The sequence below is a fragment of the Sturnira hondurensis genome, unplaced genomic scaffold (genome assembly GCF_014824575.4).
Source record: "Sturnira hondurensis isolate 20B ecotype Veracruz unplaced genomic scaffold, ASM1482457v3 Scaffold0005563, whole genome shotgun sequence".
NCBI classification, from domain to species: Eukaryota; Metazoa; Chordata; class Mammalia; order Chiroptera; family Phyllostomidae; genus Sturnira; species Sturnira hondurensis.
In genome coordinates, this window is record NW_028078194.1 from 3489304 (window position 1) to 3512553 (window position 23250).

The window sequence follows — 23250 nt, forward strand, 5'->3', positions numbered from 1 at the left end:
ATAATTTCTGTAACCTTATAAAAATCATTTTTCATACTAAATAGCATAAACATTTGAGCTTTTATAATGTGCATATTGCTCTGAGGATACAGGGACTTTATAAAACATTAAGGCAAACCACTTTTAGCACTTACACTACACTTTAGGAGGCATGAAAAGGTACCTAAGAATACAGGTTGTGTACTAAATTTGAGGTGATACAGAGGGATGCTACTATAGGAGTTCCCAGGAAGGGACTCTTGGTGATAGCTGTGGTGATTGGGAACTCCATCGGGAGGAGGTAGTGCTTGACCTGGACTCAGTTCAAGAAAGCTAGAGGGTTTAGGAACCGTTACTCTGTGCAAGAGAATTAGTGTGAGAAGATGTTGCTAAAGCAGATGTGACAGCATATTTAGGAAACAGTGACTAAACCAGCTTAGCTGAAGCAGATGATTCATATAGGAGAGAAATGAAGGTTATGGTTGGAGAAATAGGTGAGAACCAGGTTTTAGAGGACCATTCAGACTTCATTCTGCCAGCCACGTCAGCCATCAAAGGATCTTAAGCAAGAGGAATGATTATTCTAGAAGAGGAGTCATAGGAAGTACATTTTGGTAACAATGGATAAGGTAGACTGGAGAGGGAGAATAGAAGCAATAAAGGAGTAATCAGAGGAGTAAGTATTGCAGGGATTCGGGCATAATGAAGATATATAGTAGTGGTGGTAGATGAAATGGAAATGAAAAGAAGATAATACAAGACGTAGTTCAGTTTAACAATGGACAGGATTTGTTGAGTGTCTGGATGTGATGAGAGTGAAAGGAATAAAAAGATAATTACATTTTTATTTTTAAAGCTGAATGAGTGAGGCACAAAGATACACATATTAGAATCCAAAAGGGAAAATTATTTTCGGGGGGAAAATTGAGCTCACTTTTAGAACTCTTGGTTTTATGATGAGATGATGGGAACTAAGGTGGCAGTAACTAGCGGATAGTTGGAAATGGAATTAGGGATCAAGTAGGAAAGACATTATATAGCCAAAAAATGGGGAGGAAAGTCATGAGTCTTTAAAGAAGGGCATAGAACTAAAGACTGAGGCCATCAAGTACATGTCTGGGGTAATCAATTGTGAGTAATTCCCATGGAGGAGCAGCTCAAAGATACGTAAAGATTTTAAGGTTCCACTGTTCTTATATAGAAAATTATTCTTCCATTGCAATCATAAAGAAATTAAGTTTTAGTTTTATTAAGGAATATCTCAAAAGAGTCAGTGTTTGAGTTTGGAACACATGTTTAGAAGTAAGCCAGGAGGGAGGGAGATCTATCCTATGCTCAGGGAATAGTCCTGTGTACAGGCATTCAGGGAATTGCAAGTGGTTTAATACACTGGGACTGCAGGGTCAGGCCAGAGGGTCAGATCATTATGTGCCAGGCTAAGAAGCAGTTGGAACCATCTTTTGAAAGCAAGGAAGAACCAGTGAAAGATGTTCTAAAAAGGAGTAACCACATTAGATAACCTTCTGAAAAAACCTGGCCATACATAGCTTGAAGGTCAAATTTAAGCAGGGGTTATTTCGGTAATACAGGGAGCAATAGTAAAAGCCTGAACCAAAATAGTGGCAGTGTGTGTTGGTGGGAGAGTGGGGGGCGGTACAGAGATAGATTTCACAGAGACTTGGGAGTTGGGACTTAGGTTCAAATGAATGTTATTAAATTTTGCACATTTTATTCAAAAGTCACATAAGCCATTTGCTATTTAAATCTAACTAAATTTAAATTAATCAAAATAAAGTAAGTCTGGGCAATCTGTAATAACAGGTTCCCCCCTCTCATATTGTAGTGATCTGGTGCCTTTACACAATGCCTGTTCTTATGGTCATTATGAAGTAACTGAACTTCTGGTCAAGGTTAGTTTTCTTGTACTTTTCTTGTAATTATATAAGGTACTTTAAATACATAGTGTATCTGTTTTCTATGTGTTTTTAGTGCTTGGTGGGTATTGGAGTATTTATAATTATTATAAAATGTAGATGATTGATAGGTTAGCATTTTCTTGAGATTTTTGAAATACCATAAGATTTTAAATATAAAGTGGTACTACCATCTTATGAATAGCAAATTAAGTAATTCTATAATTTGTGGCTTCAGAAAAGTTTCAAAACTCTCGAAAAATATCAGCAGTTTTTAGTGAATCGTATATTATTAAAACCACCAGTTACTTTCACAACATTCGTACTTTGGGTTGGAACAGGCTCACAGGACAAGCTCTAACTTTCCAGTATGTTGGGTGGCTGTCATTGAACAGGCAGGTTCCCAGAACTGGCAAGAAATTCCTTATTTTGCTCCCTGTTAGATGAGAATAGAAGATAATATATTCTCCTTTCAGTGCATCCAAGGGTGTTACTCACGCCCCAATTTTTTTGTCCCCCAGTCTCTGTATATGTGTTTGAGCATACACTTCTCTGCACTCATTCTGCCCCTTGAATATTTTTCCTTATTCTCTCAGTAGCTATCATAAGAAGGTCATAACAGCTACTGTTCCTTCCATTGGTAGGGGGTGGAGGTGTATTCTTTTTCTGAAATAATTGGTTTAAAAAGTGAACTTTGGGAACATAACCTGTTTAAGCTTGCATGATGTTAAATTACAGACTAGTAATAATTCTAAATTCCCTTAAAATTGAACACTATGTGTTCCCTTCCCCCCACCCTCAGCATGGTGCCTGTGTAAATGCAATGGACTTGTGGCAGTTCACTCCTCTCCACGAGGCAGCTTCTAAGAACAGGGTCGAAGTGTGCTCTCTTCTCCTGAGTTACGGTGCAGATCCAACACTGCTGAATTGTCACAATAAGAGTGCTATCGACTTGGCTCCCACACCACAGTTAAAAGAAAGATTAGCATGTGAGTATAAAATGATGACTATTTTGCTAAGATATTATGATCTCAATTAAACTAAAAATTATTTCTTGTTTGTTTCTAGAAATGTTCAATAGAATATTTTCCTTAACCATGGGTTGTATGTATTTTAGATTAGTGTATTAAATCTTTTGGAAGTTTCTACTCATTCTGTTCTTAAGATGCTATGAAATAAAAACATATTTGTATTGCTTTTTTTAAAGTCAGGTTACATGCTTTTTACATGTGTTAGTCTTACAGATGGTATGCTTTTGAAAAGAATTTGGATTTGTTCCTAACTTTGATGTGACTTTCTAGTGAAAGTGCCATGAGGTTAAAGTGTTATTTGTAGGTTGCTGTCTTATAAACATAGTCCTCCGATTTTACTATCTAATATTCTTTGGTATCCAGACAGTTCTTTGGTTTTCTATGTATAGCTGACGTAGATGTAGTGAGAAGTAGCCACCTAGTTTAGTTAGCTATACATAAATAGGAAACTTACATTATTTTGGAGTATTAAAGGATAATGCATGGTTTCACAGATCTGAGGAATAAATAGAAGAGAGGAACCTAAAGAAAATATGTAGATGCCTCTTGGAGATAACCGTCTTGTCCCGAGTTCTCTGATGTGTGAGCAAAGCCATCTGCTGCTGCTGTAATGTTAGTGTAGGGATTGTGGTCACCCTCTATTTTACTGAGAAAATTTCTGTGTTTTAGAAAATTCTCAGAACTCTCTGATCTGGGAATATAGCGCAGTACTCTAGATACCTTCAGACCAAAACAGATCTTGAGTTGGCCATGGGTTACATGTGTAACTGGGTCATAACTGAGGGAAACTGGAATACCACTGTTTCCCTTCCCAGGGGGTTATATTTGTCTTTAGACTCTCAATTTGGCTATTTTGATAGATAATTTTGAAAATAATTTCAAAAAAAATACGATGTATTTTACTAGGTGAATCCTATCAATTTGACCATTCTCATACAGATTTAAATACTTTTTCTTCATCTAGATGAATTTAAAGGCCACTCTTTGCTGCAGGCTGCACGGGAAGCTGACGTTACACGAATCAAAAAACATCTCTCTCTGGAAATGGTCAATTTTAAGCATCCTCAAACACATGAAACAGCATTGGTAATGTTTCAGATTTAAGTGTTTACAATACGGTAACCAGAAACAAGCAAGGCTAGTCATAATTCTCCCTCTTCTGATGATACAGAGTGACTGTTATAATGCCCTACTTTTAGTAATAGCATTGTTTTAAAATCTGTGCTTTTAAAAAATTAATACCTGCGCATATATAAAAAAGAGTCAGACAATACAGAAAAATAGACAGCCTGAGCCCCCAAAAGGCAGCGCTATTACTCATTTGAGTATCCTTCCAGAAAAATGTTTTGTGTATATACTGTGTATAACTTTTTATTATTGTGAATGGTACATATAATTTGCTTTTTATTATAAAAATTATAACTGTTTTACGATTGAAAATTTGAAACCCGCCCTAACCAGCGTGGCTCAGTTGGTTGCATGTCTTCCTACAAAGTGAAAGGTCACCAGTTTGGCTCCCAGCCGGAGCATTGTACAGGAGGTGGCTGGTCGATGTTTCACCCATCAGTTTTTCCTCCCTCCCTTCTCTCTCTAAAAATACATTTTTTTTTAAATTCTTAGATTATTTATTTATTTATCTTTAGAGGAGAAGGAGAGAGGGAGAGAAACATCAATGTATGGTTGCCTTTCGTGGGTCCCCTGCTGGGAGTTGGCCTGCAGGGAACCAGCCTGCAACCCAGGCATGTGCCCTGACTGGGAATCGAACCGTGATCCTCTGGTTCGCAGGCTCGTGCTCAATTCACTGAGCTATGCCAGCCAGGGCCTCTAAAAATAAATTTAAAAAATCTCTATAAAAGCCCTGGCTGGTGTAGCTCAGTGGATTGAGCACGGGCCTGTGAACCAAAGGATCACAGTTCAATTCCCAGTCAGGGCACATGCCTGGGTTGCAGGCTAGTTCCCAGCAGGGGATACATGAGAGGTGACCATACATTGATGTTTCTCTCCCTCTCTCCTTCCCTTCCCCTCTAAAGATAAATAAATACATTTTTTAAAAATCTCTAAGAAAGAAAAGTTGGAACCCACTGAAAATAGTGAGAAAGAAAATAATTCTACCACCAAGATAAAAATCACTTGGTTTTCCTTCTAGTATTGTGATTTCTTTTAAAATTAGATCTAAAGTCAGTATTTTTCTCTCTCTACTGTGTGAATAAAGTGTGTGAGTAGAAGCTGTTTCCCTAATAGAAATAATGACCACTATGGAACTGTAACAAAGTAAATGAGAACCAAGCAGTCTATGGAAAAGCATTTAGAAAAGATGGGGGCTAGTAAGCATAAGTGATGGAAGATAGGAAAGGGAATGGTATAATCAGAGACTACCTTAGAAGCAGAAATTTAAAAGGAAGCAAATCCTGCTGTATGAATTGCAGATGTGCTTTGAGTGAGGGAAGATGGCCCTAAATAAATCGATGTGTTCAGGGGAAAATTTAACTCATGTATCCTTACTTATCAAATATCTTTTATGGTTTATTTTCTTCTTTACAATGTGATGTAAACTATGTGAAGGTTATGTAGAAACCTATCCATAAAATATTATAGATGTTTTTTCTACTTATAAAAATTATCCAGGTAAAACAATAGCAAAGCCACAAACTAATAAGAAATGCTAGTGCAAAATTAAAATCATAGCAGCATAAAGATGATATAGAGAAACTTGTAAAGACTGACATAGAAAATTTTCTGGTCTGAACAGCTTACACTACATCTTGATTTTCCCTAAATATTCTGCTATTTAACACCTTATTTTGCTATTAACCTTAAAACATACTAGGAGTTAAGTACTGGATAATTGTGATCTAGAGGCATGTCTTCCAGGTTTCCAGAAATTACAAGCCCTGTCCCAGGAAGGGGCAGAGGAATAGAGGAGCAATTTGAAATGAATGCAGCCAAAATTCTTGGAAATAAACTATTTCCAGTCTGTGTACTATCCTATTAGACATCCTGGGGGGGATTACGCATAACATACCAAAGGAGCTAGGCTCGCCAGTTAGAAAGGGTTTTATTGAGAGCAAGGGAATGGTTTTTGTGACAGCAACAGCATCAAATATTAAATCTGAAACAAAGTCATGAAGATTGGATAAGCTTTGTAATTAAGATCAGGTCGGCGTCAGAGAACAAATTTTCTATGTACTGTGTAGTTAGGTGTATAAAACAACTTAGCTAAACAGTTATCTAGAACTTTTATTCCATAAATTTCAGGTTTAAATTTTATTTTTATATGTGTGTGTATGTATGTGTGTGTGTACACACACACATACACACACATTGATTTAGCCATTCACTCTGAGACATTTATTGAACACCTGTTGTATATGCGTGTCATCCTGGATGTTGAGGATGAAAAGATCTGGGACATAACCACAAGATACTTAACTAGGTTTGTAACGAGTGCATCCCTATCTCCTGTCTCCCTTACTCCTTGATGCATCATACACATAGATGCTGTGTACACATCACGTCCAGCTTGAAGTGTATCGTTTTCTATCACTGATATTTGCCAAACAGGTAATCCAAGCTCCTTATTCTGCTGGAATAGCTGGTTGGAAGAGAAACAAATACTACTTGTAAACAAATACTGTTCCATCAGCGATATTAACCAAGCAACATCCAGAGCTCATGAGTGCTGTGTTATTTCTTTGTGTAAAGAAACTCCAGCTTTTGGGGCATTTTATTAATTAACCTTTTAAAAATAATATAAGCACCATTCTCGATGGGAATAGTTTTTAGTGTTGGTCACATTAACTTAAAATATTTATCACATCAGTAGTAGCTTTTTCAAAAATGTAAGACAACTATAAAGTTTGGTCAGAGGATTTAGTAATAGCTATTACCTAGTAAGTAAGATTTTCAGACCCTGCCAGAATTTAGTACTCGTTACACATTCTATTCAATAGAAAGTCTTTGAGTAGCAAAGTTTTTAAAAAGCTGCTCAAAAATAAAACGAAGAATTAAAATAACTTCTTGATTGGACACAAATATTCTTAAAGAAAAATCGGTCACATAGAGTCTTTGATTAATGCTCCAATTTAAATTATCTAGCATTGTGCTGCCGCATCTCCGTACCCTAAAAGAAAGCAAATATGTGAACTGTTGCTAAGAAAAGGAGCAAACATCAATGAAAAGACTAAAGAGTAAGTATAATTTTAATAATTAAAAATTATTGACTTTTTTCTTTGAAAAATGCATTTATCATCTGGCTGGCTTTTTCTCTTCAAGATTCTTGACTCCTCTACATGTGGCATCTGAGAAAGCTCACAATGATGTTGTTGAAGTTGTGGTGAAACATGAAGCAAAGGTATTACCTTTTTGGTAATCTTTGGTAATCCAGTGAGTTATTTTGTTTAGCAGATGAAATGCCTGACTTTTTAAACTGTTCACTCTCTTACAAGTATTACTGTTTTCCTCTTAATCTGTACTTAAAAATAGTCCTGCAGATACTTTTTCTTCATCACATTTTTTGCTAGAAATCCTGTGGATTTACTCGAAGTGACATTTTTCTTATATATCCTTTATTCCTTTTAACCACCACTACCAGTCTGCCCCCCCCCCAACTTCCCCCATCCAGTAATCCTTAAGGTCTTTTTGTAACACTATATATAGTCCTCAAGAAAATATCCCCAGCTACAGAATACTGATTCTGACCTATCACATTTTCCAGTATTCTCTCATGTTTTTCATTTCTTGGTTACCATGATAACTCCGGTTATTTACCCTAGCCAGTCTTTCTTACCCTCTGTTATTTCTGTGACTAAGCCAAAGAACTGGGAACAGAGAATTAATTATTTAAATAACTTGACTAAAAACATAGCTCCCCATATTGGGAAATGCTACTCATATTGGGAAGTTAATGTTTTTTAGTTGGCATTTGTACACAGTGCATTTTATTTGTTGAATAATTATGTTGTCATCCAAGCTACAAATCATTTCTTACCCAGGAACTTTAAAAAAATAACAATCAGTAGAAGATAAATATAGCATTCCAGATTGGGTGACAGTGACCTAATTCAGCAGTTTTTACAAATTTTTGGTTTTTTTAAAGATACATTTCTTTTGAAATCCTCATCTGAGGACATGCTTATTGATTTTAGATAGGGGACATGAGAAGGAGAGGGAGAGAAACACTGATGCAAGAGAGAGACATCAATCAATTGCTCATACAATTCAGTCCCCTGGACTGGGGACTGAACACACAACCCAGGCATGTTTCCTGACTGGGAATGGAACCCACAGCCCTTTGGTTTACAGGATGATGCTCCAACCAACTGGGCCACATGGGCCAAGACAGTTTTTAGCTGCAGACCGTTGCCTTTAAACAAAATCTTTAGTAGAAATTCACTATATACTAGAAAGAATGAAGCTACTCTGAATAAAGGGAGAAAAATGAAATAGAGATCCCTTTCCCCTTAGATCGCCCCAAGGCTCTTCCCTAAATGTGCTTTGCAGAATAGTTTTCTGATCTGTCCTTCCTGGGCTCCCCACTCAAGTAACCACTTAGAATTCTACAATTTCTTTTTCTGTTGCCTCTCAGTGTCTTAATTTCTCTTTGATTTGGGGGACTTCTTAATAATGTATAATTTTCATCTTTCCTATTGTAAATTATTGAATAAAGTTATTTCTGCTTGACTGCTTGTCATATCTCATTTGTCTGTCTGTTCTATAACTTTTCAGTATTTGCTTTTTTGTGCCTGTGATGCATTACTAGCAGAATATCTGGACGCATATTAAGTTTGAGTTGTGAAACTCAATGAAACGGTCTTTACTAGGGTGGCCAGCCATGCAGGTGTGTCCAGGACTAAAGGAGTTCCAAAATTTTACACATGCTTTCAGTGCTCAAACTGGGGAAGTCTCAGACAAACCAGGTCATGTTGATCACCCTAATCTTAAAACAGAGTGGTACCCAAATTAACTTTTCAAGTGAATATATTTCATATTCACATAAAGTATTCATATATTTTATGTGAATAAATAAATTAACCCTGCGCATTTTAAATTGCTTTTTCAAAAAGATTCCATAAGCCTTGAGATGAGCCGTTCATGTATAGTCTAGTTTTGGATTCATTGAGAAAGTTTTACTATATTCCTCTTTACATTTTTCCCAATTCCATGAATATAAATTGGACAGTGTCTGAAAATGCACTAGTGGCCATAGGATTGATTACTAAGGCACTTCATTTCTCAGTTCTGTTTCGAAGAACGATTTCTCTGGTTGGGAGGGGTGGAGTAAGGATGAGATGGGGGAGTATTACAGGTGGTTTTCTATTAACATTTTTAAAAATACAACCAAGTTGAAAGAATTTTATAGAGAATATGTGCCCACCAGCTAGATTCTGTTAACAGTCTGCTACATTGCTTTATTACATTTTCTCCCTCTATCAATATATCTTTATTTTTTTGACACACTTCAAAGTAATTTGTACATTATTGTACACTTCTTAAACACTTTCACATAGGCGGCATCTAGAGGTCAATATTCATTTATAGGCTTTTTTAAGTGTAAAATGTACATGCAGTGAAATGCACAAATCTTAAGTGTACATTTACCTAATTTTGATTGATGCATACACCTGTGTGATCAGAATTCACCAAGATACAGAGCATTATCTTATGGCAGTGGACAGGACCCTGTCCAAGGCAATCTCCATCCCTAGAGGCAATGATCATTTTTACTTTTTCCTACATAGATTATTTGCTTGTTTGATGTCTTTGTGTCTAATGAATCATAAGATGATTATATTTTTGTGTAAGGCCTTTTCCTCAATATATTGTTTTGGAGATTCATCTACTTACGAATAGTTTGTTCCTTTTCATTGCTCAGAAGTATTCCATTGTGTGAATACTTTATAGTGTATTTATCTACACAGATTATATTTTATGTGATAAAAAAAAGGTAGATGATTAAACCAATAGAAATAAGTGTTTTAATGCTAACCTAACCTTTGGATTTATTACTGACTCTTGTCTATCTTTGAGTTATTCTCCACTATTCTGGACCTCAGAGGACTATAAAAATACATGGATTAGACTTTCTTAGGCAATGTCTAGCTCTGAATGCGGTAAAATTATTAATACTTGGATGTTAAACACAGCTGTTACTCAACATCTCACCCTTTTAACCCAAAACTGAGTCTTCCTTCTGCTGTCAGCCTTCATGAATTGGTGAATTTATGTTCTAAATTTGGGCATAAATATTTGTTTTGAACAGACTTCTTGAGAAAATAGTTGAGAATTTTAAATTAGTAGCAAATGTTAAATTACATGATTGGATGATTTAAAATTTTTCATTGAAAGCTAATTACAGCTTTTTCTGCATTGTTCAGGTGAATGCTCTGGATAATCTTGGTCAGACTTCTCTGCACAGAGCCGCACACTGTGGTCACCTACAAACCTGCCGTCTGCTCCTGAGCTACGGGTGTGACCCTAACATCATATCCCTGCAGGGCTTTACTGCCTTACAGATGGGGAATGAAAACGTGCAGCAGCTTCTTCAAGGTATTAACTGCTTCCATGAAATTATTTTCTAACTAATGTTTAAATTTTTTCACACACTATGTAAGAGTTGGTAATAAAAGGAATTTATTTTAGAATTTTTGGCAGTTGTTTCTTCCTAACTTATTATACTTAATGTCCAGATGTTGTTAAATCTTTATTGGGATTTTGTTTCAGTAGCATTTTCTGCCCAATTTCTCTGAATAAATAGCTGACTCTTAGGTTTTTATCTAGAAAGCTTTTGCGAGTATGGTACAATAGTAGCTATTTCTTTTTAAAGAAGAGAAAACTCTGAAAGGTAGATGTCTCTTGGTAGAGCAACCAGAGTGATGAATAATACTGTAAAGACTAGCCCTACTTCTACACCTTTTTTTAGATTTTTCGTATGTAAGGCATGTAGATTTTGTGCAAGGTAACCAACTATTTGACCTAATAAAATTTATTTAACTATTCACCCATTCATTACATTTTTAAATATTTAGATTAAATATTTATATACAAGCTATAAATAGCTACACATATCTTTAAAATGTTAGCCTAGAAATCTGGTTCCATAATTTTAAAGTGTCTTTGCCTACATCTCTACATTTTACTAGAATTTAAGAGTATCTGACATCCCAAAGCTCTAATGAAAAGAAATGTAACATATCAAGTTTTTTGTATCTTTAATAGTCACACTTGATGAGATCCTTGTGGTCTAGAAACCACACTGAGAAAAACACCCCTCGAATAGGTGAAGGCCAATTGATAAAACCCCCTGGAAGCTGCCAAAACCGGGAGCTAACTACAAGACTGTGTTCCTTCCCTGTATACCACATATTTGTTTTGCTGTCAGTTTGGCTAGCCCCATTCAGTCGCCTAGTGAGGGAGATTTACAGTCTTGGTGGTTTAATGCAAAATGCTGTTACTTACTTTTCCAGCTAGTTTCTTAGAATAAAGTATCACAGTACAATTCCCAGATCAGAGGATAAATGTAATTGTTAAGTCATCTTCTAGAAACGTTATATACCATTTTGTGCTCTACTACTAACAGTGTATGACAGGATCTGTTTTTCTTGTCAGCCCCTAGGTATTATAATTCTTAATCTTCTCGTGTGAATTTGTGTGTGAATTACAGAAGTAATAGATGCTTTTTGAATGCAAATCACAGAAATACTGTCACGTAGCTCCTCCATTTCCTCTTTGCCCTCTAATGGATGAAAAATAAAGTGTCATTATTTTGCAGTTTCAAGATACATGTTGTGATATTTTTTCCATTTTTTTCTTTGCCTTATACCTTTGTTTAATGCTTTATTTAATGCCTGGTAAATATTTTTCCAAATCAATTTTGATTCTGCTTTTGATGTACTACTCCAACATGTGTTTCTACTGAAAGATAAAAAACACTTACCTATAGTCTCTTCTATTACTATATTGAAGGTTTAATTTTTATATTTAAGTCTTTAATCCATCCGGAGTTTATTTTGTTCCAAGACATAAGGTAAATGTTTTTTTCTTTTCTAGGGGATTTATATAAGCTATAAAACAGAATTCCAAACCTGAAAGTGAGTTTAGATATCTTCTAATCCAACTCCTGTCATTTTGGAGCTAAGTAAAGTCTGAGGCCCAAAAAGTTCAAGTGACTTGCTCCAGTCAGATAGCTAGTTAGTGTCTGAACTACGGTTAGATCTCTGGCGGTTGCACTATTATATTTTTCCACCACTCTACAGGCTTGGTTACAGAGCAGGCCATCTTTCGTCATCTGTTTTATGTTCCTTTACGTTGTCTAAATCACACTTTATGGTTACTATTCATATTTACATATATTAGATATATTCACATATATCTAATCCAAAAAAATTTAAGAAAGTCTTAACTTTTTCTTTTACTACCATAAGTATTTACTACAAAATCTACACAAGTAAAAAGAACTCTATGTTCAGATAAGATGTCTCCCTTAAAGCTTGGTGGTTCCTCCTTCTAAGTAGGAGTTAATTGCTCTTTCCTTCTCTTTCTCTTTAGAGGGCATCCCCTTAGGTAATTCAGAAGCAGACAGACAATTGCTGGAAGCTGCAAAGGCTGGAGATGTAGACACTGTAAAAGTAAGAGATGATCTTATGTTTTTTACTTTGGATTTTTATTTTGACAGTGTTTAATGTATCTATACTGTTAAAATGAAGAGCCTAGTTATTTATGTGTGCCTTGTTTTAAAAGATAAATAATGCTAATTTAGTTCTGAACATTAGAATCATTAAGTAATGAAAGAAATTTTTTAGTTTTACATGTATTTCTGTAAATGCATCACAGTCACAAATTTAAATAAACTGCATGTTTGTGGAAATGCATTTTGTTTAAAGGACCTATACATTTGTCCCTTTGAAAAAATAAGGTATATCAATCACCCTGACTGGTATGGCTCAGTTAGTTGGAGCATCAATCATCCTGTAGACCAAGAGGTTATGAGTTTGAATTCTGGCCAGGGCACATGCCTGGGTTGTAGGTTCGGTCCCTGGTTAGGGAGTGTATTAAAGGCAACCAGTCAATGCGTCTCTCTCTCTCTCTCTCTCTCTCATTAGTGTTTCTCTCCCTCTCTCTCTCTTTTCCCTGTCTCTAAAATTGGTAAGTATATCCTTGGGTGAGGATTAAATAAGTTATGTCAAATTATTATCTGTTGTTATTTACATTTGACATACAAAACAAGAAGGGAGGAAAAACTAAACAGTGTCTTACTCCATCTATACATTTCTTCTCTGAGGACCCAGTGTTTAAACATAATAGTGATACAGTGTTGCCACTTTTCAGAGCCACTGTTTCCTTATAATCTTAAACTTATCCAAACTGAATTTTTTTTCTTTCTCAGAGGAGCCAACTTCAGCTCTTACACAGCACCCATCTCCTGTAGTAGTCTTACTTAGAGTAACTGGTGACTCCTTAGATTTTGCTTTACTTTTTGCAACAGGATCATATCAAATGTCTTTAATGCTTATACCAGATATTTCTGTTACCTATAGTAATTGTGTATCCAGCTAAATATGTAACTCAAAAGCCTAACATTTTTGCAGGAGCAAGATTACTTTTTTTAAAGATTTTATTTATTTTTTAGACTGAGGGGAAGGGAGGAAGAGAGAGAAACATCAATGTGTGGTTGCCTGTCATTCACCCCCTACTGTGGCCTGCAACCCAGGCACATGCCCTGACTGGGAAATGAACTGGTGACCCACCAGCTAGGGCCAATATTACAATTTAATTCAACAAATACAGATTAAAATCAATTTTTTAAAAAAGATTTTATATTTTTTAGAGAGGAGGGAAGGAAGGAAGGAAGGAAGGAAGGAAGGAAGGAAGGAAGGAAGGAAGGAAGGAAGGAAGGAAGGAAGGAAGGAAGGAAGGAAGGGAGGGAAAGATACATCAATGTGTGCCTGTATCTTGTGTGCCCCCTACTGGGGACCTGGCCCACTACCCAGGCATGTGGCCTGACTGGAAATTGAACTGGCAACCCTTTGGTTCACAGGCTGGTGCTCAATCCATTGAGCCACACCAGCCAGGGCTAACTCAGCATCTTTTATGAGTTTTAGTAGTCCCATAATTTTTTTTCACTTTGGAAAACTTTTTTTTTTTGGCAATTATGCTATTTTAATTTCCAAAGCTAGTAAGAGGAAAAAACTTTGTTGTGCCCCCCACCCATTCACCCCACACTTTTTCAAAACAGCATGGGTCCTATTTTAGGGGTCATTAGTAGGTAGTAAGAAGTTCTATAAAAACCTAAATGTATTGATTAGATTCACGGCAGATGTATCTATTTGAAGCAGTGTCAACATATTTTCACGTGGTGTTCTCTCTCCTGAACAGACCCACCCCGCAAAGACAAGTTTAGATTTTTCCGAGAACAGAATATGAATGTTGGTCTCATGTGAACTTGAACATTGAGGAAATTTGTTCACTATTCTTTTAAATAGAGAGCTCTCTGGAAGTTGATTTAAAAGTTCGTGGGATCCTATCCTACTGCTTTATCTGTGTTGGTAGGACAACTGTTCCCAAATAACTTTAGGTTTTATTTTTTAAATAATTTCATTTTTCAAAAAACAGTATCATAATTGCAATCTGAACTGTTTGATGAGTTTTATATTTACATTCTTACTTAAGTAGGTGGCTAAGAGGATATTGAAAGAAGGATTTTGTTTCTATTACTGGCTGCTGGTTTGTGGAAAAGCAAATCACTTGAGTTAAAGGTAGTGAGCTGAAATGCTTCCTGCAGAAGTGATAAAAAATTAAGTTAAAAGAAACTTTAACTTCAGGTAACTTATGTTAAACTTAAAGGTAACTACTTAAAGGGCAACTAGCTAATTTTTGATTGGGGGTAGGTGATAAGAAAAATGCTCATCTACTTACATATGTTAAAGAATATAAACTCATATTCAGTATATGTAATAGTAAAGACAAGACTTGTTTTTGTAAAGCTAGAAAGAGTCTAGAGGAAGAAACAGATAAAAAGGTCAAATTGGGGGCAGGAATTGGATTTAGAGAGTAAAATAATGCAGTTGGATTGAGAAAGACCTTCCTCTCTCCCTTCTCTCAGACCAGTCACCAGGCTGTCTTCTCTCACCTCTCCTTTTAACATCACTTGATAGAACTTTGTCTTCATCCGCTCTTCTGTTCCTTATCTAGCTGTAGATGGGTGAATCATTGGGGCAATAACATCCGCGTGTTACCCAGTGCATACTTACGTGCTCAGTTGTGTTTTGTGGTGATCCATAGACTAGATGCTTCCTATTAGAAAACCTTCTCAGTCTGGACAAAACTAAACTGACAAGTAGGGAATAGTGTGGCTAATGATAACTACAAACCTAGCACCTGGCATATGTATGAAAAAATATTTATTCTTAGAGCCTGACATCAGACCATGAAATGCCATCTCTCAAATGGAACCTTGAATCTGTATATCTGACAACCTCTTGTTTAGATAGCATAGAAGAGATTTATCAGTTCTGTGATTACACACCCCCTCAGGTTATATCCCTGAAAGTTGATCCTTTGGTTTGTTAGCACTAGGTTATTCCACTTTTAGGGTAGGATAGTAAGGAGAGTAAGGGTTTCTACTTACATTGATGTTCATTTGACTTTTTTTGAGCTCCATGATTTTTATTACTCGTGTTCCCCGTATTCCCCAAATGCTCGTGCAAAATGCTCATGCAAAATGCTCTTGAGTATTTTGAGTGTTACCATGCTTTTATAGCCTTTCTCAGGCATTATTGTCTAAACCAAAGAACACAAATAATTATTTGATTGGCTGTTTTCTTCTCCCAAGGGTGGTACATAAACAATAGCATTCTATTAATTCATTCCATATAGTGCAGTAGAATTCTGTAAATGTAGTTGCATAACTACCAGCATCAGCACCACCTAGGAACTTATTAGAAACGCACATCTCAAGCCCCAGCCCAGAGACACTGAGTTAGAAAAGCTGGAGGTGGGACCAAATGCACATAAAAATTTGAGAATCACTGGTCTAGAGCAGTACTTCTCAAACTTTAATATGCTCACAGATCACCTTGGATCTTGTTAAAATGCTAGTTCTGACTCAGTAGAGGGGGTCTGAGATTCTGAGTTTTTAACAAGCCCCCGGTGATTCTGATGCTTTTAGGATGCAGTGTACTTCCACATATATTTGCCAAAAGTGCAAGTTACAATTGCTAATAATTCATACTGAGAATACCTCTACGTAAATAGTAGTAGTAGTAATGATAAAATTCACCTACTAGTTTTAGCAAAAGAAGATGATACAGGTATTAGAGGACCAGAGGAATTCCCAACAAGTGATAAGATGAAATAAGAATAAATAGCACCCTGGCCAGTGTGGCACAGTTGGTTGGGCTGTCATCCTATAACCAAAATGTTGCAGGTTTGACTCCCGATCTGGGTGTGTACAGGAGGCAGCCAGTCAGTGCTTCTCTCTCACATCGAGGTTTCTCTCTCTCCTTTCTTCTCTCTCTGAAAGCAATGGAGTAATGTCCTTGGGTGAGGACAAAATGAAATATTTTTAAGATTTTATTTATTTTTAGAAAGAGGGAAGGAGAAAGGGAGATAAACATCATTGTATAGTTGCCTCTCAAACACCCTCTGCTGGGGACCTAGACCAACCCCAGTCATATACCCTGACTGGGAATCAAACCAGCAACCCTTTGGTTCACAGTCCGGCACTGAATCCACTGAGCTACACCAGCCAGGGCAGGACAAAACAGATTTTTTTTTTAAGAAATAAATAAATAAATAGCAAATACTTTCTGAGGATGCTGAATTGATGAGACAAAAAATAACTCAGACATTCGAAATTTCTACTAAATGAATGAAAACAAGAAACCAGAATGTGTAGCATCATGTGTATTCTGGGTTCCATCCTATAGAAATTGTGTACCGTTCAGAGTGTGAACTGCAGAGACATCGAAGGGCGGCAGTCTACACCACTCCACTTTGCAGCTGGCTATAACAGGGTGTCTGTGGTGGAGTATCTGCTGCAACACGGAGCTGATGTGCATGCTAAAGACAAAGGGCAAGTACCAGCAATTGCCACCACCTCTCCTTCCATTATCAGACCTTTTAAAAAATATATGAAAATATTTTTATGATAGTTGTCAGCTCTTTATTTTCAGGGACATCTGTTCTCTAACATTAGATTAAATTTAACTTCTTCATTTTAGTTAAGATTTTATGATGGTTAGCATTTATAGTCAGACTTATTTGCATAATTCCTTATATTTTATAATGGCCAAGGAGGTTGCAATGTGAGTGTAATATTGATTTAAAATTCTTTTCAATTTTTTCCTCAGGATATTTAAATTCTTCCAGTTTATCTTAAATTTTTTTTCTCTAAAATAAACGTTTTCTAATTGTAGATACTGAGTATATGTTTGTTATATTCTCTGTAATTTTAAATATTTCCTCTTTGCCCACACCCCAAAAATAATTTCACTTAGGCTTTCAATAAATATTTATGTTCTATAAAGTATAATCAGTATAATCCCTTGTAGAGTTTAAGAAATGTATCAGCTATATGTAATTATTTAAATTAAAACATATCTTTGTGTTGCATTACTTACTTTTTTTTCCAGAGGCCTTGTACCTTTGCACAATGCATGTTCTTATGGACATTATGAAGTTGCAGAACTTCTTGTTAAACATGGAGCAGTAGTTAATGTAGCCGATTTATGGAAATTTACACCTTTACATGAAGCCGCAGCAAAAGGAAAATATGAAATTTGCAAACTACTGCTCCAGGTATATTTAAGTACTTAATATTCACAGAGTATGTTAACATAGAATATGTTTGAGAGCTCTGATTCTAATGTAAACTTAAACTAGTAATTATCTAGATTTCAGAATGTCAGGAATAGTAGTTTAATCTATGAGTATGTTTATGACACATAGATTTATTATTGTATAAAGTCAGTTATTATCGCCTAATTGTTCTCTGGTAATGTTAATTTTCTTATTTAGTACTTTAACTTCAAAATAGTTAGTGGATTGTGTGATGTATAAGCCAGATTTATTGAACACTAATGAAGTTGATAATACTGGTTCAATACAGGTACTAGTGTAGGTATTTTTATAGTAAAAACAAGAAAAAAATGAAGTTTATACTTTATTTCAGTGTTTTTGAAAACTAAAAATGATATACATGAAAATTCATTTTTAATGCAATATTTTAAGTGTAGTTTTTATATATTAATTTGAATATTAATAACAATCATGTTAACCTTTAAGGTTAGAGTCTCAGTAGAAAATAGGTTTTTTAAAAATATAATTACATTGCCTATTTTCTCGTTGACCAAGTACAAAGTTAAGTCAATTCCTGTTCTTCTTTTTCACGTGTCCAGCATGGTGCCGATCCTACAAAGAAAAACAGGGATGGCAATACTCCTTTAGATCTTGTTAAAGATGGAGATACTGATATCCAAGATCTACTTAGGGGAGATTCAGCTTTGTTAGATGCTGCCAAGAAGGGTTGTTTGGCCAGAGTAAAGAAATTGTCTTCTCCTGATAATGTAAATTGCCGTGATACCCAAGGCCGGCATTCAACACCTTTACATTTGGCAGGTAAGGAAATGAAGTTTGGCATATTTAGGCTGGTGACTTCTAAGATTCATTTTACCTGAGTAAAGTATTTTCTACAAGTAAACATAAAAGACTTCAAATCAGATATCTTCTAATACCACTGTTACACTCTAGTGTATAGTGCAGATACACTTGCCCATAAAGTGAACTTCATGTTCACTTTAGTATTAGTGTGCTACATTCAGTAAGAATCATTGAAAGAGGCTCTGCCGGTCACCATGTGCTTTGGAACTTTTATTTCAGGTCACCATGTCATTTGAATCATCTTTAATACATGAGTTTAGGGTACAGAAACTTGAAAAATATGTTTGCTTGAGCTAGCCTTCCTCATGGGAAGCTAAAGCTTTCTTTCAATGATGGCTGTTAAGTGCAAACAGAAAAAAAATCTTAACAGACTTTCACAAGTTACATAACTCTTGCCAAAGTTACAAAATACCACAGTCTGGTGGCTTAAACAACAGAAATTTATTTTCCCACAGTTCCAGAGATCAAGATGTTAAGGATTGGCTCCTCCTGAGACCCTTCTCGTTGGCTAGCAGATGACCGCCTTCTCACTGTGTCCTCACGTGGCCTTTTCATTATTGGGCAGACATCCCTTTGTGTCTCTCTCTATAGGTCCTAGATCTTTTCTTATAAGAAACCAGTCAGATTGGATTAGGACCTACTCAAAATGGCCTCATTTTAATTTAATTACCTCTTTATAGGCCCTGACTACAAATGCAGTCACATTCTAAGGTACTGGTGGTTAGAGCTTCAACATAGGAATTTTGGAGCACACTTGAGCATGTAATATTTGTTCTAAGTCTTCAGCAAAAATTAGCACTCTGCCCCTTTGTTTTTAGTGCACATATACAACATTGTGGCTTTAGTACAGCTTTTTCACCTGCATTGACGATGCTAGAGTGTGGGCCATTCAAATCACTGAGCCACAGCATAGGTAGTAGACTTGTGTCACAGGCGTGTTTGACTCATGCGGCTGTATCTACACACACATGGTTTAAAAAGAGAAAGTAGTGCAGGTGTTTCTGCCTCTCTGTGACATGGGAGATGGAAATCTATTCTTCTCAATTCATTTCAGTCTCCGTATGAGTAACTGTGTTCCTAGTGTTCAAGGAATGATTTCGGTTATATGTAATTTTTACTTTTGAATTCTCACCCCATGTAAGTTGGGACCCTACTATCCAAGGAAAAGAATTCCTTCATCTATGTGTCTTCTAGAGAATTTGGAAGTGATAAACCACAAATGTTAATATGCTGAGAAAAAGCTTTTCTACTTCCACTATCAATCAGGAGTTTCTAGTTCATGCAGACTAGATGCAAACTGATACCTGATTTGAATTGTGCTGTTTATTTTTATTTATATTAGCTTCTTATATTTTTATGGAAGCTTATCCACAACACTTAACATTAATGTTTAAGTCTGTTGTCTTTGTAAGTGATAAATATGTTGTATACACAAAGTATTTCTGCCCTCCTGAGCAGTGTTCTACCTTGAGACCTGGAAGCACTTTTGGATTCAATGTAATGCTTAGCTTTTGGCAGGTTTGTAGTTTTGTTTTTTCTTTACTTGATCTTAATAAAATTTTTTGTTTTAGATCCTTCACCAAAAGGATAAAAACAATAAAAAAGTAAATGTGAATACAATATTTGAACTATTTTAGAGGTTCAAGTCATATCTGGTTTTGGCAAAGTTAAGCGGCAGATTTGCTTTCAATCTATGAATATGTGTCAAAATATACTTCACCATAAGAGTAGATACTAAGATAGGTGACAGTTCCCAAGATGACAGCTGAGAGGTTATGATATTTACAAAATAGTTTCACTTGATAGCAGTACATACATAGGTCCTGCTGTCAGACTTGTAGGTATGTGTACTCCTCCGTTCTCTAGCAAAAAGCATGACCGTGTGTCCTGGGGGATTGGGGTCCTGAGACCCGTACTAGGTAGCTGTCTTCTGCTCTGTCAGCCACTTGTGTTCCTAACTTAGCTCTTATATGTTCGAATGCCTTTTACTTGTAGCCCTTTTCTGGAAGTTGTATGTAACAACCAGGAAGGCAGGGACTTTGATAAGAAGGTTTTAAAAGATACCGGCAAATCAGATTCTCTAAAACAAATGGGTGTCATAACTGAGAGCTTCCACTTGAGGCCAGTGGGCAGATCTTTTCCCATAAGATAAAGTTTTAATAGGCTCCAATGGGGAATTTCAGATTTCTATCATTATATGTAATTAATTTTTATATTAACGGTTAAAAGTAATTTTACTTCTTTTCTAAATCAGCTGGTTATAATAATTTAGAAGTTGCAGAGTATTTGTTACAACATGGAGCTGATGTGAATGCCCAAGACAAAGGAGGGCTTATTCCTTTACATAACGCAGCATCTTATGGGGTGAGTTCTTCATGTTAACTTTAAAAATCTCATGTTAACTTTAAATTGCATTCAGCAGGAATTTGGTTTGACTTTCTCATTTTATAGAGAAGTAAATACGAGGGCTAAAGAGGTTTAAATAACTTCCACATTTTAGTTCTCAATCTGTTGTAAGCCTGCTGTGCGGTGTGCAGCACATTTGTCATTTATTGTCTTATCATCTACTGTTTTCACTGAGCTGTTAATGTTTGTTTGTTGGTGCCCAGGAAACTCGTTGGGATTCATAGGAATCTGTAGGTTCAGATGCATTGTTCCTGACTTTTTACTTCCCTAAATGTCACAGCTAGTATTGGTTATCTTTAATAGTATAATTTGAGTAATTGAGGAAAGCTGCTGATTTATAAATTGATGTTCAGCAGTTATAACACCCGAATAAATAAGAAATTGTTAAAGTCATAATGGTTTAGTTCCTTTCTTTATAGAATTCTTCATGTTTTCTAGGTAGTTTCTTAAGTAATTTGAGTGTCTACTGCAATTTTAAATTAACTACCCATAAATTATGATGTTGGGGAGAAACAGTTTTTCATTTCCAGACTAAGTATGAAAAGAAGGAAAAATAAGTATATGGCTACTTTCTTTTTAGGAACTAAAGTGTGATAAAATTTCAGACTGTAACCAGATTATTTTCTTTTACAGCATGTAGATGTAGCAGCTTTACTAATAAAGTATAATGCATGTGTCAATGCCACGGACAAATGGGCTTTCACACCTTTGCATGAAGCAGCCCAAAAGGGACGAACACAGCTTTGTGCTTTATTGTTGGCCCATGGAGCTGATCCTACTCTAAAAAATCAGGAAGGACAAACACCTTTAGATTTAGTTTCAGTAAGTGATGGGCTCTTTGAAAAATCTCAGCACTTTTCTCACTTTTAGAAATACCCTTGGTATATATAAAATGTCTTTATGATGAATGTGTAAAACCTGGTTTTTAGCCCAATTTAAATGTAGGACTTTTTTTGTTTTAAAATATCCTAATTAAACAGGATTATCAGTTATTGTGTTTTAAATAGTTTGGGGAAAAGATGTATACAGTATAGCTGCTTACATTAGTTAGGAAACAAAACAGCACAGGCCTCCACCAAATGCTGTTACAGTGCATGTGGTACAAGATAGTACCGGACACGGGCCTTGGTGAATGTCCCCAGCTGGGGACATTATCCTCAAGGTGCAGCCACAAAGCCTGCTTCTGCTAGGTTTCCTTCCACACCGCCTCATGCCAAAGTTCCTTTTTCTTACCCCACTAGAACTGTTCATGAACAAGCTTGTTCCTCCAGTTTTCTGCAGAAGCCATTTTTCCTCTCCTGAGGGAACTCCTCAGGAGGCTGTTCTAGCTTCTACCTCTGTTCTGGCCACTGTAACACAGGTGCCTGTCTTGCCTCCACCACTAGGGAATTGATCAGAGCAATGGAGGGAAAGGGAGAAGCAATTCTTGAGGTAGAAAGGGATGTGTCTTCTACGGACTGCTTTCTCCTGAGATAGAGTCCATTGTTACAAGTTACATTGAGAAGCTAATTTAGTTCAGCTGCATTGGGGGTTAAATAGATTTTTCTCAAGGTTATAGCCCACTCATATTTGCAACATTTTTACGGGGAAATGTCTTTCCCATTCCAACCACCTTCAAAGTGAACTTTCTTTATTCAATTCACGCATTCATTAGTTCGCCAAATACAATTGGCAGTGAAACAAGGTGCTCCAGAGAACATGCGCGGGCTTCAGAGCCAGAGTGCCTTAGACTTCCAGCTCTACCAGTCTTGCAAGTTGCCTAATCTCTGAACCTCAGTTACCTCATCTATAAATGGGGATAAAATATATCTGGTTAATAGAATTAAACACAGTAATAGTGCACTTAAAGTCCTTGGCATGTACCAAGTACCCAATAAATGGTGTTCATGTTATTTTAAAATGTGGTATACAAACTGTGAATCTCAAGAGAGTTCTTAGAATAGGGGGAACAAGAAGATGAAAATCAGAATAGTCAGTATAAGTGACTAACCATGGAAACAAGTATGATTTACTTCTTGCTGAATGTTAACTAATTGAGCATTGGGAAAGAATGCTCTGTGTCACTAATCAAACAAATTAATGTACCAGTAAATTTGGGGATTTTTTCCAATTCTAGCACATTTCATTAAATTCTTATTTTTATTACCTCCTCTCAAAATGTTCAGTTTTGAGGAATAAATATATTATTAAATATTTTCTAAGAAACATACAGTCATTATGTTAAAGTTCTGTGTAGGTTAAATTCTTTCAGAGTAATTGTGAATGTT

The 23250-nt window shown here is 36.0% G+C and overlaps 1 protein-coding gene across 3 annotated transcripts in view; it reads left to right on the forward strand.

The window, feature by feature from the left end:
* The window catches only part of TNKS2 (tankyrase 2), a 54794-nt gene that overhangs the window by 12029 nt on the left and 19515 nt on the right, over positions 1–23250 (forward strand). For 2 of the 3 annotated variants that reach the window (XM_037047334.1, XM_037047336.1), the window contains exons 7-18: positions 1823–1889; positions 2695–2881; positions 3888–4009; positions 7019–7110; positions 7196–7274; positions 10297–10468; positions 12467–12546; positions 16846–16991; positions 17551–17716; positions 18316–18535; positions 20832–20941; positions 21617–21805. In XM_037047334.1, the coding sequence (XP_036903229.1) occupies positions 1823–1889; positions 2695–2881; positions 3888–4009; positions 7019–7110; positions 7196–7274; positions 10297–10468; positions 12467–12546; positions 16846–16991; positions 17551–17716; positions 18316–18535; positions 20832–20941; positions 21617–21805 (1630 nt within the window). The remainder of the gene's footprint in view (positions 1–1822; positions 1890–2694; positions 2882–3887; positions 4010–7018; positions 7111–7195; positions 7275–10296; positions 10469–12466; positions 12547–16845; positions 16992–17550; positions 17717–18315; positions 18536–20831; positions 20942–21616; positions 21806–23250) is intronic. The other variant, XM_037047337.1, reaches the window with a different exon arrangement.